The 15,221-nt window shown below is 35.1% G+C and overlaps 2 protein-coding genes across 2 annotated transcripts; both read left to right on the forward strand.

Annotated features, from left to right (window-relative positions):
• Positions 1–4,098: 4,098 nt before the first annotated feature.
• On the forward strand, positions 4,099–6,967 carry LOC111803462 (serine/threonine-protein kinase SAPK2). Its single transcript, XM_023687866.2, has 9 exons — positions 4,099–4,453; positions 4,636–4,710; positions 5,148–5,249; positions 5,523–5,576; positions 5,675–5,767; positions 5,836–5,928; positions 6,063–6,167; positions 6,256–6,354; positions 6,451–6,967. Exons 1-9 carry the CDS (start codon positions 4,334–4,336, stop codon positions 6,742–6,744), a joined length of 1,035 nt encoding a protein of 344 aa, XP_023543634.1. The 5' UTR covers positions 4,099–4,333; the 3' UTR covers positions 6,745–6,967.
• A 1,319-nt stretch (positions 6,968–8,286) lies between these two features.
• On the forward strand, positions 8,287–14,979 carry LOC111803463 (uncharacterized). Its single transcript, XM_023687867.2, has 15 exons — positions 8,287–8,617; positions 8,777–8,865; positions 9,193–9,259; positions 9,354–9,469; positions 10,150–10,216; positions 10,334–10,382; positions 10,497–10,582; positions 10,775–11,040; positions 11,131–11,186; positions 11,335–11,420; positions 11,707–11,799; positions 12,571–12,892; positions 13,223–13,896; positions 14,205–14,439; positions 14,517–14,979. Exons 1-15 carry the CDS (start codon positions 8,435–8,437, stop codon positions 14,669–14,671), a joined length of 2,544 nt encoding a protein of 847 aa, XP_023543635.2. The 5' UTR covers positions 8,287–8,434; the 3' UTR covers positions 14,672–14,979.
• Positions 14,980–15,221: the final 242 nt, after the last annotated feature.

The raw sequence follows: 15,221 nt of genomic DNA on the forward strand, positions 1-15,221 counted from the left end.
CCCCTAATTGCTTCCATTTATGCCTCTCCAATATGGGCCGGGCCGTGCCTTATTTATTTCACTCATTCCCCGCCCCATGATCGCTTCATAAATCATTACCCCTTCACCTGCAATTACATGTGGAGGAATTTATCATAACGTTATGAATGATTTTAATTCTCAGACCTATAAAATAGGTTACTGTTATGCTCCACTTTAATGCCCAAAGTAAATTTCTTTTTATTATTATTTTTCTACATCCGAATGAATTTTCAATTATTTTAAATCTTTTTTTATCGTTTTATTCTCTATGTTGCTTTCTAATATAGTTTCAGTTCATTCATATATTCTAAACCCAACCAACCACAAATAAGATTATAATCTAACCTTATCTTAATCAACTAACTCGTGTACACCTTTATAAATAATAATGGTTCACCAAATTGCCGAGTTTGGGACGTTGGTTATTTGCGATCTAGGATGGCATAGGGTAAAAAGAAGTGTGTATGAGATCGGGGTTTAACCCAGGAGGCACAAGTAAAAGAAATATATACTGGGAGCAGTTTGTAGAGTCGTGAAAAGTAAAAACTCCAGAAACCCCTCTTTAAAAATTATGCTTCCAAGAAAGCGAAAGCACCACGGGACACGCATGTGTTGGTAAATCTTACACGCATGCACATGCGTTTGATAACAATAAATATCTTTCGATCATGTGTATTACCATTTTGTATATTAATGTAAAATCGTGGCAAAGGGATAAGACTTTGCTTCATATATACTCCTCCACCAATAATCCTTCTTCTGTTATTGATGTGAGATAGCAGCCTTATATCTCCTTTCAAGATGCAATTTCTATGCTTAAAACCTGTCTCCACTGGATTCGACTATATTGATGACTCATTTTTTAAGTTGGAAGGTTTGATCCTCGTTTATACACATTCATATATATTAATTTCTATTTAGTGTTTTTTTTTAGATTATTTGTGATACATTAGTTAGAGAGGATAACAAAACATTATTTATAACAGTTAGAAAACCTTTCTCTAATAGACATGCATTTCAAAAACCTTAAAATAGAGCGTAAAAGAGAAACCAAATAGGACAATGAGAAAAAGTTTGAAAGAAAAAACTCAAATAAAACAATATCAACTAGCTGTGTGATCTAATTTCAATTTAAATTTAAAGACGAATTAAAGACTACAAAAATGATAGTTATTATTTATATCAGCATATAATTTTTTTTTTTTTTTTTAAATAGGTGAGTGTACTTTAATATTAATTGTTTGTCAAATAATAAATAAATATGTATTTTTCAAATTTGCCCCCTATTATAAACTTCTTTTTGGATTGGAAGCAAAATTTGTTATAACAACTCAAATCAATCAGTTCAAAAACTTCCTTTCATTAATTGATAAAGGTCAAATATTCATACAATTATTGTTAGAATTAGACAAATGTGTGTGACCTAACCATTGGGTCGCACTTCCACCAGGCATACAAGTCAATGTCCACATTTCCCACAATAATGTAGCAGAGAATGACTCGACAGCGGAAGAGGGGGAGAGAGACTAGAGAATTGAGCATTATACTACATCTCGTCTTCCTTCCCTCGCTACCCTTTTCTTGCAAATTGTTGGGGAGCTGCGCTAGCTTTCAGACCCAAACAATACAACTTCTTGTTTTGGTATCATTTTTTCATAACTAGTTCAAGCATTAGAAAATGTGAAAACATAAATTTAAAAACAATGAATTTAAAACTATATCTAGCGTCGACGGCTCGTTTTTGTATGGATTAAGAATTTGGATTTCACGAACAACTATTTAAGATGCATGAAATATATATATATATATATCATTAAACTAAATTTATTATGTGAATATGTGGGTTAGGAATCTCAATGTGACACTTAGTAAATAAGGAACACACAAACTCAGACCACAGTAGAATGAAGGTGATCTTAAGGATAGAATGATTAAAAAAATTTCAAATAAAATAAAAATTACTATCTATACTAACAAAGTGCGCCCTTGTTTTCGAGGGCTTAATCATAAAAACTTCATGGTTAATCATTTTACTTTTTGAGCAATTTTATGTTGGGTGATCTATGCTAGAATGATTCATTTTAGTTCGTGAAGATAGTTTTCATTCTTAAGAAGCGAAAAGTAGGTAACGTAACCATGTCATAATGGATGCACAAAAATAGATGTGAATCCAAATTTTGAATCTTGATTCAATTCATAGGTATGGGGTGTGATAATGTACCATTCATCTAAATTTAGTTATGTTTACCCACGATAAAAATATTGTATAATTATTATTTTGTAATGTTGTATAGTTTAGATGTATTATATAATGTGAAATACAGTATTGATTAACATGTTGTAGTTCATACGATCTAAAAATAATGTAAAGAAAATATAAAAATAAATAAAAATTACCTAAAGAGAAGGCCATAAAGAAGGAAGGAGCAACACCCATTACAGAAAATGTTAAAGCAAGTACCAAAAAGAGATTCAGGGCGATGGATGCTTGCAAGTGAAGCAATCCAAATTCCAACACAAAATTTTCCAAAGCAGTTTAGTTCCCCCTTTAAGGCCAAAAGCTTAGTTGGTTATTGTAAATCGTGCAAATAAGGGCGTGGGAGTATGGGCAGAGCAGGTGGGTTACCCAATTAAAAATTGGTGTCGCACCAAGGCGATGCCACCTTGCCGTTTGTGCCATCACTCTGATCTCAAACCTCTCCCATATTTGTTGGGTTCCCGATGTTTCCTTTTTTTTTTTTTTTTCCCTTCTCTTTCTTCCGATCTTTATTTAAGGAAAGGGGAGCCACCACTCAATCCCCCCACACTAACTCGCTGGGGCCCACTCCCGCCTTCTCTCCTCTACCGCCCACGTCACCTTCTTTATTTTCAGTCGCACCTTTCATCGTCATCGTTTTGGTGTTTTAGACATTCTATAAATAATCCCAACTCTTATTTGGAGTAAGTTCATTTATTTATTTATTTATTTCTTTTATAAATAAAAGTGTCGTGTTATAATAAATAATTATTATAAAATCATTTCACGAAAAAATAAGTAATCGGTGTCCTATGGAGACCCAAAAATATGCGTGAAATTCAAATTTTAAACATTGAATTGAATCCTAAATAGGGTCGAGGGTTGTATCATATTTTCCTAAACCATACAAATCTATCTAAATATACTCTAAGTGGATAATATTTATCTCTTATTTTCTTTATATTCAAAATTAACTAATTCAGCCCTCGATTTTAATAAAAAAAAAATGGTTTTTACTTGGCATTAAAGATTACTTGAGATTTTTTTATTTTTATTTTTTTATTTTGTCTATTGTTATTTTGTTAAAAAAGAAAATAAATATAATAATGAAAGATCCAAACTTGTGGAGCTTATTAGGAGAAAAATAAATAAATAAATAAAAATTAAAAAGTAGTGAAGTAAAAAGATATCTGAACTTTCTTTTTTGCTACGGCCATCACTTTCATCGTTCTCTTTTTGTTCCCATTTCATCATATATTTTTTTTCTTGCGAAAATTAAGGGAGGCCATTGTATGGAATTTTGAGAGTTAACTTTATAAGCGGGGGCGTGGTGCCACCCAAAATCATCGTATAAATCTTTTTATTCTATTTTTTTTCTCGTCCACATATTTTGCTTTCATCAATTATTGTATGAAAACAAAATTCCAAGTAACGTTCCTATCCAAATGGGATTAGGGAATTTCCACCCTAAAAAATATTAAATGCCTTCCTAAGTTTAAAACAAATAATTTTCTCAACAAAAATGTTGGGTTTTGATTTTTTACATAATTCTCAAATAAAAAATTGATGTATAAATTTTTTAAAAAAATAATATTAAATTAATAAATAAGTTAAAATTTTATTACTTATATTACATTCACATTAATAGAATTTTATTTCTTCTTGCCGAAATACGGTTCATATATTTGACTAATATCTCGGCTTCGACCACGTTTGCGCAGATGTAGCTGCGGCTCCCCCAAACTTTGGACGTATAGATAATCGCCACGTGTCTTTCCTTAATCGAGTTGTCGTCTTCTCCCTCTCCCGTATGGTCATGGGGACCTTAAAGACTTGAGAAGAGATATTGGCATTGATTTGAGTGCTGAGTGCTAAGCTAACCCAACCCGCGGTGCCAACCAATATTCCTCCATACACCCACCTCCCTTCCTGCTCCTACTTTCCATGTCTTTAAACTTGCACACAACGTGCTTGATAAATTGCCCAACTGAAAAAGTAGAAGCCAGCCAATTTGAAACCGAGATTGGTAGATTTGTTTACTCTGCTGCCGATATTCGAAACTGAACTGGAACCCAAATGGAACGCTATGAGATACTCAAGGATATTGGGTCTGGGAATTTTGGTGTTGCGAAACTTGTGAGGGATAAATGGAGTGGCGAGCTTTATGCTGTCAAGTATATTGAGAGAGGTCAAAAGGTACTGTTCCAACATCGTCATAACTTCATTCTCGGTTCATCCCACCCCCTTCCCAATCGTTACACAGCATGAGCTCCAGTGATTAGTGGTCTGGGCCGTGTAATATGTTGGTCTTGTTCATGTCGATTTTGCAGAGGATTTTGGTTTGATGGTTGTTCGTTTTTGCCCTTTCTTTTTTGCAGATCGATGAGCATGTTCAGAGGGAAATAATGAATCACAGGTCTTTGAAGCATCCCAATATCATAAGATTTAAGGAGGTATTTGATTTGAAGTTGTGAAATTCATTTTTGATGGTTGTTCAACTTCTCCACAGTGGTCAAACTTTTTTGGGTTCAATCAGAGGGTGTTCATCTCCCCCACATTAAATATTCATGTGATGGTTCAGATGCAGTAGTTGTGTTCTTAATTGAAAAATATGAAATTAAGAACCGGAGTATTTATGTACCAAGAAGAAGTTTAAGTACATTTCGTTTTCCTTTTAATTTCTGTGAAATCGTACACGTTTTAAAGCTGCTTCCCAAAGATTATTTCTTTGATTCCGCTTGGTGTGATATCTAATATCTTCTAGGCCTTCCTTTCTTGGCTAAGACTTGTTGTAGTTGACAATTGAATGTTGTACTAGTTGTGTCATTTTGTTCTTGGCTAAAACACATTTTCTTGTGAAATTTCTGTTCAAAGGGCTTCTTTTATGCAGGTCCTACTCACTCCCACGCACCTGGCAATCGTCATGGAATATGCAGCTGGGGGAGAACTTTTTGAACGAATATGTAACGCCGGAAGATTCAGTGAAGATGAGGTAAAATAGTTTGGTACTTAGACAATTGTCGCTTTTCTTTTATGTATTTGGTAGAATAACTTTCTTAAATAAAGCATTTTTTATATCTTAAACTTGCAATGATTTAATAAATTGATGTGAAACGGAATCACTATGAATTAAATAGTTTTCTGTTGGACGACTTTGCAGAAAAAGGTCTGTTGGTTGTAGGGTAATCAGTCCCAGATTTACACAAAACTGTGTTCTTACCTAAATTTTTTGTTTGTTCTCCTTCTCTTTCTTACATTTTTACAGGCAAGATATTTTTTTCAGCAGCTGATTTCAGGAGTCAGCTACTGCCATTCAATGGTACTGGGCTGTACTTGCTTAATTGGCTTGTTTTGGTCTGCTAAAGTCACATTTCAGGCTAATACTCCTTTGTTTCTTTGATTCCTCTTGATTTTCAGCAAATTTGCCACAGGGATCTTAAGCTAGAGAACACACTTTTAGATGGAAGCTCAGCCCCGCGTCTAAAAATTTGTGACTTCGGCTATTCCAAGGTATGAACTTCAAAGCAGTAGATTTGTTACATAGTTGCTGTGTCTAACATATTGGTTTCAATTTATAGTCATCAGTGTTGCATTCCCAACCAAAATCTACCGTTGGAACGCCAGCCTACATTGCACCAGAAGTTTTGTCTAGAAGAGAATATGATGGGAAGGTAGTGCCAATCTATTTTCCCCGCCCCGACCAACCGCCCCTCGTCTTCTTCTCCTGTCGATATCTAGTGCTTTACCCCCACCAACTGTTGTCTCCAGCCATCTCTGATCCACTTTTGAATTTCTTGAGCTGCAGATTGCAGATGTTTGGTCTTGTGGGGTCACTTTATATGTGATGCTGGTTGGAGCTTATCCTTTTGAAGATCCTGAAGATCCAAAGAACTTCAGAAAGACGCTCCAGGTTAGTACTTGCCTTCTTTTTTAAAAAATTGTTAATTTCCAGTTATGTGTTTAACAAGCAATGTATCATTTGTTTACACTACAAGCAGAGGATTCTTAATGTCCATTACTCAATACCACACTATGTTAGAATTTCATTGGAATGCAAGCACCTTCTGTCTCGAATATTCGTAGCAGATCCAGAAACGGTATTAAAACTCGTCCACCGTTCTTTTTGTACATACGGTTACATCTTAAAAGCGTTTCCAACTTTGGCATAGCAATTGAGTATAAATTGTTTACAGAGAATAACAATCCCAGAAATCAAGAAGCACCCATGGTTCTTGAAGAACTTGCCTGTAGAGTTCACAGACGAAGGGCTGGGAGGAATGCAGAGTAATGGAGAAAGCGATGCGTCACAGGGTATTGAAGAGATCCTATCCATAGTTCAAGAGGCTAGAAATCCAGGAGAGGGGCTCATAGTTGGAGGGCAAGGGCAGTTTGTTGGGGGCAGCTTGGACATGGATGAAATGGACACAGATCTTGATATCGATGATTTGGAGGCAAGTGGTGACTTTGTTTGTGCCTTGGAGTGCTAGTCGTTTTCAAGAAAGGCAGGCCAACTTTAGCCAAACAAATAAAAATGGAATGAATGGTTGGGCTTGGGAATTAAATTCTCTTATTTAGTGGGATGATGATGTGTATTGCTGTGCGTTGAAGGTTTCTACGTTTGTCTCTTTGAGATTGTGCAGAGTCCATTAGAAACACTGTAAATTTATGTAGCAGCTTTAATAATGCAGTTTTCTACCTCTCTTTTTTCCATCTTAAAGCCTATGAGAAACTAAAAGTTTCCGCTCATCATCTTCTTCTCTGAGTTTCTTATGGCAAACGGCTCTCCTCTCTTATCATCATAAAATCCTTTTTAGTTCAACAATCAAACAATCAAATCATTATTGATATCTTATCTAGATGTTGACATGAATTTCAAACAGCCATAATAACACTATTTCAAATAAGCATTAAACAACTTTATTATGATTGACTAGGCATAAAGATAACCATACAAATAATCAAATTGTTGTTTAAAATTTTTTATCATAAAATATATTTTGAATTTTTAAACTTTGTACTATTAATTCCCTTTTCCTGAAAATGAATGGGAAAATAAGTGGCTGAGAATCATTCCCGTTTTCAAATATTTTTGCTTAATACGTTAATGTCATTTTCTCACATAATTCTATAATTTTGTTGTCATTTCATTACATTTAATAAATGCAATTTAACAAAGTCATAATATTTTATTAATATGAAATATTTCATCCACTTTATTAATTATTTAAAAGTATAATTCAAGTACGGTCAAAATTTTCCATATTGTGACGTGAATTAAACAAACAAAAAAATAAAAAGCCTTTTCAACCAAACAGATAAGCTTCGTTCTTATAAAATAACATAGATATAAGCAGCAAGTATCCATTGGTCAGCTAGATAATGAATTGTAGTGGCCCCAGGCCGCGAGCCCCAAAGCCATTGACTGATCTCAAGATCAAAAAAGAATGAACACGAAGAAACTATAAATTAAGCATAAAGTGAAATAAACAAAGTTGAAAAAATCTAAAAAGCTCAGATCAGCTGATTAGTGGGCATAAAAATGTGGTTTAGAGTTCCAATACCTTTCTTCCTCAGTGGGGAATGGAGATTTGAAAATTCAGAACCAAATCAATCCAAATTCGTGTTGTTTTGTCTGTTGTTGTTAAGATCTCGATCTCGATCTTATCTGACATTAAAAGATGAGTTCTTGAAGTGGGGTTTTAATTAATACATTAGACTATATTTGACCACCGCGGTGTTTTATTTTAATTGATAGATTAATTATCAAGCTTATCACTCTGTCTTAAATTTATTTACTTTACGATTGAGATTTATTATTATTATTATTATTATTATTATTATTATTTTTTGAAATGGTCAATTAATTATTGAAACGTGCAATAAATCCTAAAATTGACCGAGACAGTGCTGGATTAAAGATTAATCAATTAAATTATAAATTAGAACGAGTGGGCCAAAGGAGTAAGTCAGGCCCAGTGAGCTGTGCTCAACGACGGCCCAATCATGTTAGTTAGAAATCCAAAACCCACTAAAAACTACCAACGCTACGTGGGTAGAAATAATCGGAATTGGGACCAAAACCCAAATCGCAGCCTCCCCGCCGGTTTCTTGTTCATGAACGTGTAGCCTTGCTTGCAGCTGCATCGAGGGAGTACTGCTCTGCGAGGTTCATCTAACATGGGAGGTAAGGGCAGGGGTGGCAGAGCTCGTACTCAGAGAAACCATTTTCGAGAGAGCAGAGAGAACGTTTGGAAGCGTTCAAAACCCGATTCTAACTCTGCCAATGACACCAAGGATGGCAATAGTAATCACTGGGGACCTTTCCAATCTCAAAGCCACGCGTTCAATGAGTACTACAAGGTTTGTGATTATTCAACTATATTTTGGATTTTTTTGTAGTTCTATTTGTCAAGAAGGTAGTGTTTTTTGAATTCGACGATGAGCTTTGTTTACTGATCTGGTGTCTGGTATTTCTGTCTCGTTTTTTTAGCTTTCTGTTTATGGTTTTCGATATTGTAGGAGCAAGGGATAGTTACTGCGGAAGAATGGGATACATTTATTGAGGTTCTTCGGAAGCAATTGCCCGCCGCTTTTAGGATCAATTCTAGGTAACGTATAAGACTTTTTTCATTTCCATTATTAATTATCCCTTCCCACTCTATCTCAATCCAAAAAAGAAGGGGGAAAAATGAAAAATGAAAAATGAAAAATGAAAAAGAAAACACTGGCTCACCTGAATGCTACCATCATCGTGGTGTACCTGCACATGATCCCCTTACGTGAGCTCATGTGTGCGTATTTATTTATTTATTTAAATCACTCATATATATTCATATAATAAGAACTCCGTTGGCTCTTTAATCATCTGCTTTGTTATGTTAACGTTGCATCTTAGTACTATCGTTGTTGTTATTAGTAACATTTGAAGTTGACAGTGGACAGTTCTGTGGGGAAATACGTGCCCAGTTGCAAAATGACTTCATGAAATCTCTTCAATCTGAGGTAGGTACTTTTATTATTGTTGCTTCTCAATAAGTGTGGCGAAAATTTTATTATAGATACATGATTGTTTCTTTTCCTGCTCTATCATGTTCAGGTCACTGATGGTGATGAAGCTGGGGCAATTAGACCGTTATCTTGGTACCCTGACAATCTTGCGTGGCATTCAAATTTCTCAAGAATGCAACTGCGTAAGAATCAAGCTCTTGAGAGGTAATATTGTATCTTTATGGCCATCATTTCTCGAAAGTAGACACTAATTGGATAGAAAGAACTGATTTTTCTCTTGAAAAGTAAGTAGTTGGACATTTTGGTCAGTATAATGAATGCATGAATGTTCAGTCATCTAAGTGTGTGTTTGGTCTGCGATATAAAATTAGAATTTTGAAAACGAGGTATTCAATTAAAACAATTGTAATTCATAAAAATAGTTATAGTTACCAACTTTATTAGGTTGAATCTCAACTATTATTAATTAATTTATGAACATGTTTTGATGTTAATTATTTTTTGTATACCTTACAATATCATATAATTTATGATATACATATTAAAATTGAACAAAAAATAAAATGAATTTATAACGTGAAATACTGTATTTATATATATATATAAAATTATCCTTTTTAATATAATTCCACATTTAAAATTTCAAACTCGAAGTCGGGATACAATTAAGAGTTTGGTATTGAGAAGCAAGTTTTTCCTTACCAACTATATCTTTCTGCGGTATAGTGCTGAATTCAGTGCACCCTTCCCCAAACATGATACATTTCAATAAAATCATTGTTTTGGATGTGCCTGTAATGTAACTACTGATCAATTTAGACTACACCTACATATGCTATTGTGTTGTCAATTGCTACATGTTTTTGACTACTTCAGCTTCACAGGTTTCACGAGTTCTTGAAGCTAGAAAATGAAATTGGTAACATTACAAGGCAGGAGGCTGTCAGCATGGTATGCACAACGGCTACTTATTACTCCATATATCTACGGGGAATATTATTGTAACCTTTAATTGTCATTTAAATCTCTTACGCATTCTTAACTACTTAATTGGGGCTTATGGCACAGGTTCCTCCTCTTTTTCTGGATGTACATCCAAATCACTATGTGCTCGACAGTAAGCAGTTTGTACTGATTTAAATGGTCATTTGCTTTATTTATTTATTTTACGATCTCAACTTTATATCATTCATGCATATTATCTCTAACTGGTTCTCTGCTTTTTGCTCAGTGTGTGCTGCTCCAGGCTCCAAGACATTTCAATTACTTGAGATCATACACCAGTCCAGCAAACCTGGAGATCTACCTGGCGGATTGGTTTGTGCCCCCTTTATTTTTGTACCATTCTCCATTGGTTTCTATATAGAAGTATTTCTTTTCTGCCCCATAGTAGAGTGCTTGCAACTCTTTTCCTTTGTTTAGTTGCTTGTCTTTGGAGTTCGTATTTATTCTACTTTCTGGTGCTTCTGATTCTTTATGTAAAATTGATTTGATAGCCATCTTGATTAGGTAGTGGCAAATGATTCAGATGTCCAAAGGTGTAATCTTCTCATCCACCAAACTAAAAGAATGTGCACTTCCAATCTCATTGTTACAAATCATGAAGCACAACATTTTCCTGGATGTCGAGCACATACCAATATCTTCAATGTTTCTGCAGCAGGGAGTGAATTAAATCCTCACAACACTCAACTTACCTTTGATCGCGTTCTATGTGATGTTCCTTGTAGCGGAGATGGTACTCTTCGCAAGGCGCCAGATATATGGAGGAGATGGTAGCCTTTAGAATTTCTTGCCCCTGATTTCTTATCACGTGGTCTTATTGGTATTTCTAGATTGTGGTTAAACCCGTTCATTTCTTTCAGGAATTCTGGGGTGGGTAATGGTTTACATGGCTTACAAGTGCAGATAGGCATGCGAGGTACTGAACTGCAACTTTGAATTACAAAATCCATGATACTGATCATAGCTGCCATGGATTTTTCACTTATCTCTACCAAGCCACCACTATGTTTATTATTTTGATTCAGATTCATGGAAAATCTAAGTATTTTGATTAACTCTTGCAGGTGCCTCTTTACTTAAAGTTGGTGGAAGAATGGTTTACTCAACCTGCTCAATGAATCCTGTTGAAAACGAGGCTGTTGTTGCGGAGGTATGTATACGCATTCTGTACCAAAGGGGGCATACAAAAGGAAGGGAATATGAAATAAATAAATAAATAATAAACTAGCTATGCAAGAAACGGCTCAATCCAAGTCGACAAGATACGTTGCACTACTTTTTAGTTTTTATATTAATTTTTGTTTATCAATGAGCGAAGCTTATTCTTCAAAATGTTAATGTGTACACTATATACTGCTGGTCTCTTGTGGCCACGCATATACATATATCAGCTTATTAAAGCCTTTCCTTCTTTTCATCAATTCATCTTGTTGCAGCTTCTGCGGAAATCTGAAGGCTCTCTCGAACTAGTCGATGTCTCAAATGAACTTCCACAACTTGTTCGCCGGCCTGGTCTTAAGAAATGGAAGGTGATTCGTTATTGTGGTATCTCTTTTCTGGTTGAAACTCAGGATAATTTGTAACATGGATGTAGTTCTTGTTTTATAGTATACATTTTGCATTTTTAATGCCATTTTTGGCTGTTTGGGTATCTTCAGAAATTGTTTTCAATACTTGTCTATTAAAATGTCCTAGAGCTTTGTTGTTTCTTTATTTTAGTTTATCTTCATTTTGCATATATTTGTTTAAAAACGTAGCACATCACAATCAAGTTGTACTTAAAAATTCATAATTATTAAGATTTTGTCTCTTGAACTCTTATTCAGATTGAGAAAGAATTACAAACAAAAATGATTTTTTTTTGGTTTGCCAAAGAAGGTTGAATCATGCTTCAAATTTTCCATTTTCTGAAATCTACTCACAAGTGAGTTTCTGGTAGGGATGCCTTGACCGACCCCCTCGTTAGGCATTGGAATGAGACCTCTTGTCCCTTCATTCCTTAGGTTTTTTTTGTTGGTTGACTTCCGTGAATGAAAAATCTCAATTTTTGTTTTTCTTATAAAAAAGGTAAAAATGAAGATTTTCTACTTTCTAGTAGTGCAGAAGTACACAAATATGTAGTAAATTTTACATTTTCTCGACGTGGAAAATGTTATTTGATTTCCTGTTGAACTCACGTTAGTGAATAGTTTGAGGTTATTGAGCTGTGAAATATTGTTGTGGTTCCGCTGTGCCAACTGCCTACTAATCATTTCTAATTTTCTGTCTCTTTGTTTATATTTGTTATTTTGCTTGTATAGGTGCGTGATAGGGGTGTATGGTTGGCATCCTACAAACAAGTTTCTGATCATCGCCAGAGTGTGGCAATACCCAGCATGTTTCCTTCTGGCAGAGGCCGTAAGAACCAAGCAGACAAAAGTCATAACTCAGAGTTGAGGGGAAATCATCTGGACGGTTCCATTGGAAATTCTGTTGATGTATCTGAGCCAACAATGGATCCTGTACATGAGTTTGATGAGGTTTGTGAATTTCCAATCGAGCGTTGCATGAGGATAGTGCCTCATGATCAAAATAGTGGAGCCTTCTTTATTGCAGTATTACGCAAAGTTGCCCCTTTGCCAGGTATGTTGAACTAGCCAACATTTGGTTAGGCCTTACGGCCGGTTTAAATGTACCTGTCCTGAACCTGTTAGAAAATGTTAGTTTAGTATGCATTGTTTAATATTGTTAAATAGTTAATAATTGCTGCACGGAAATCTTGTTTTTGTTATATGACTATGTGCAATATACCTTTTCTCGTACTTCGTTACCTATGGTAGTTCCCCTAGCTTTGATTTTAACTCGGTTTCTATATAAATTTGAATTCAATGTATAGTTTCTTTCCCTATGAATTTACATTTTTCGTATCTTGTTTGTGTTTTCCCCCTTTCCTCATCGATGGGGTTGCTTCAGCTGCTACTGAAAAACCAAGTTATCAAAATTTGAAGCCTGTAAATGACAAGTCTCGTTGCAAGCCTCCACAGACTATTACAAATGGAGCGAATGTGGACGTTAGTGCATCAGTTGGGATGGATGAAAGCCCCTCAGAAGTTGGGGTTGATTCAAATAATCAAGGACATTTTAATTCTGCAGACAATAAACCAGCTTGTGAATTCCCAGTTCAGCATATTGAAGGTACAGAAGGTTTGGACAGTAATGCAGCAGATGGGATAGATAAGCAGTTCTCAGAAGCCGATTTAGAGGTTAATTTAGTTGATAATGAAGTGAGTGTAAATAATTTGGAAATTACTGCTATTGAAGATAACTTAGAGGAGTCTAAGCAGCCTGATGATGGTGAAATAGATCCTAAGAAAATCACTGTGAAGAGAAAGTTACAGATTCAGGGCAAGTGGAAGGGAGTTGACCCTGTTGTATTGTTCAAAGATGAAACAGTTATTGATAGCATTAAGACATTTTATGGTATTAATGAGGCTTTCCCATTGTTTGGCCACCTTGTGACTCGAAATACTGACACTAACCATGTGAAAAGAATCTATTATGTATCGAAGTCCGTTAAGGATGTTCTTGAGCTGAATTTTTCAGTCGGGCAGCAGCTTAAGATAACATCTATTGGTCTGAAGATGTTTGTAAGTTTCCTTTACCAGCCGTTTCATTTTTTCATTATATTTTGGGATCATTACTGTTATCAAACTGATGGCACACACCAGCAGCTAATCAATTTTCTTACACCAAGGCTTGCCAAATGGCCGAACCGTTTTCACAATAAGCTTGTTTAACTAAATAGCTTTTGTTTTTGCTAGCTAGAGCTCAGCTGATTTCGTTGTTCTCATCTTTGGATCGGCCCTTGAGTGCCAAAATTATCTATGCTTTTAGTATTATTATTATTTTAAATAATTTGATGAACTGCCATATCTCATGTAATTGCGTTGAATAGGAGAGGCAATCATCAAGAGAAGGTAGCTCTGCACCTTGTTCATTCCGTATAACGTCCGAAGGATTGCCTGTGATACTCCCGTACATCACCAAGCAAATCCTAACAATGTCTCCCGTGGATTTCAAGCATCTAATACAACATAAAAGTATCAAATATGCAGATTTTGCTGATGCTGCGTTTGGTGAGAAGGCATCAAACCTAATGCTAGGTTGTTGTGTGATAGTTTTGGGTACAGGTGCGTAGCGTGCATGTGTAGATTATCCTTGTGTTAAAGCATCTGGGTCTTTACTAAGCACAGCTTTGTCTTTTCAGGTGGTAACACCTCTTCAGATGTTATCAAAGTTGACGAGTCGACTATAGCCATTGGGTGCTGGAAAGGGAGGTCCAGTCTGAGTGTTATGGTAACAGCCATTGATTGCCAAGAATTACTTGAAAGGCTTTCAAATCGGCTTGGAAATGATGTGTAATGCAGGCAAGGCAAGCTTTCTAAATTCTGATGTTGAAGCTAATCTAAATCTTGGGTGAAAACCGTGGGATAATTTAGTTTAGACGATAGTAATACGTGGGATTAGTTTAGCAGCTTCAGTTCAACTGTATAATCTTAGAAAAGTTGAGCCTTATCATTGCTTCTTGTGTATCAAATATTTGTAGTGGCAGCATGTTGTTGATTTCTTCAGACTAATGTCATATTTTTTAGGAGGATTTATGTTGAAAGAGAGTACTATGGAGGATATTTTCAAAAAAAAAGAAAAAAAAAAGGTTGCTGTTATTTTTATCTCTGGGTCTTTATACTATTTTATTAAAGGATATATTTCCTGTATCTGTAGAATAAAGATTTACTAACCTATGTCCTTTGCATTGAAATATTTTATTTTGATCCTGTTACTTTGCATAATGATCTACAAGTTTAATTAATAGTTTAATAAGAAATTAAATTCATTTGAAAATCCAATAGCTAACCGATGTAATATGAAAAGCTATTCTTTTTCCCTTCGTTTTTTTTACCGTATGACCCAA

This window comes from Cucurbita pepo, chromosome 10 (genome assembly GCF_057944985.1).
Source record: "Cucurbita pepo subsp. pepo isolate OVF chromosome 10, ASM5794498v1, whole genome shotgun sequence".
Classification (NCBI taxonomy): Eukaryota; Viridiplantae; Streptophyta; class Magnoliopsida; order Cucurbitales; family Cucurbitaceae; genus Cucurbita; species Cucurbita pepo.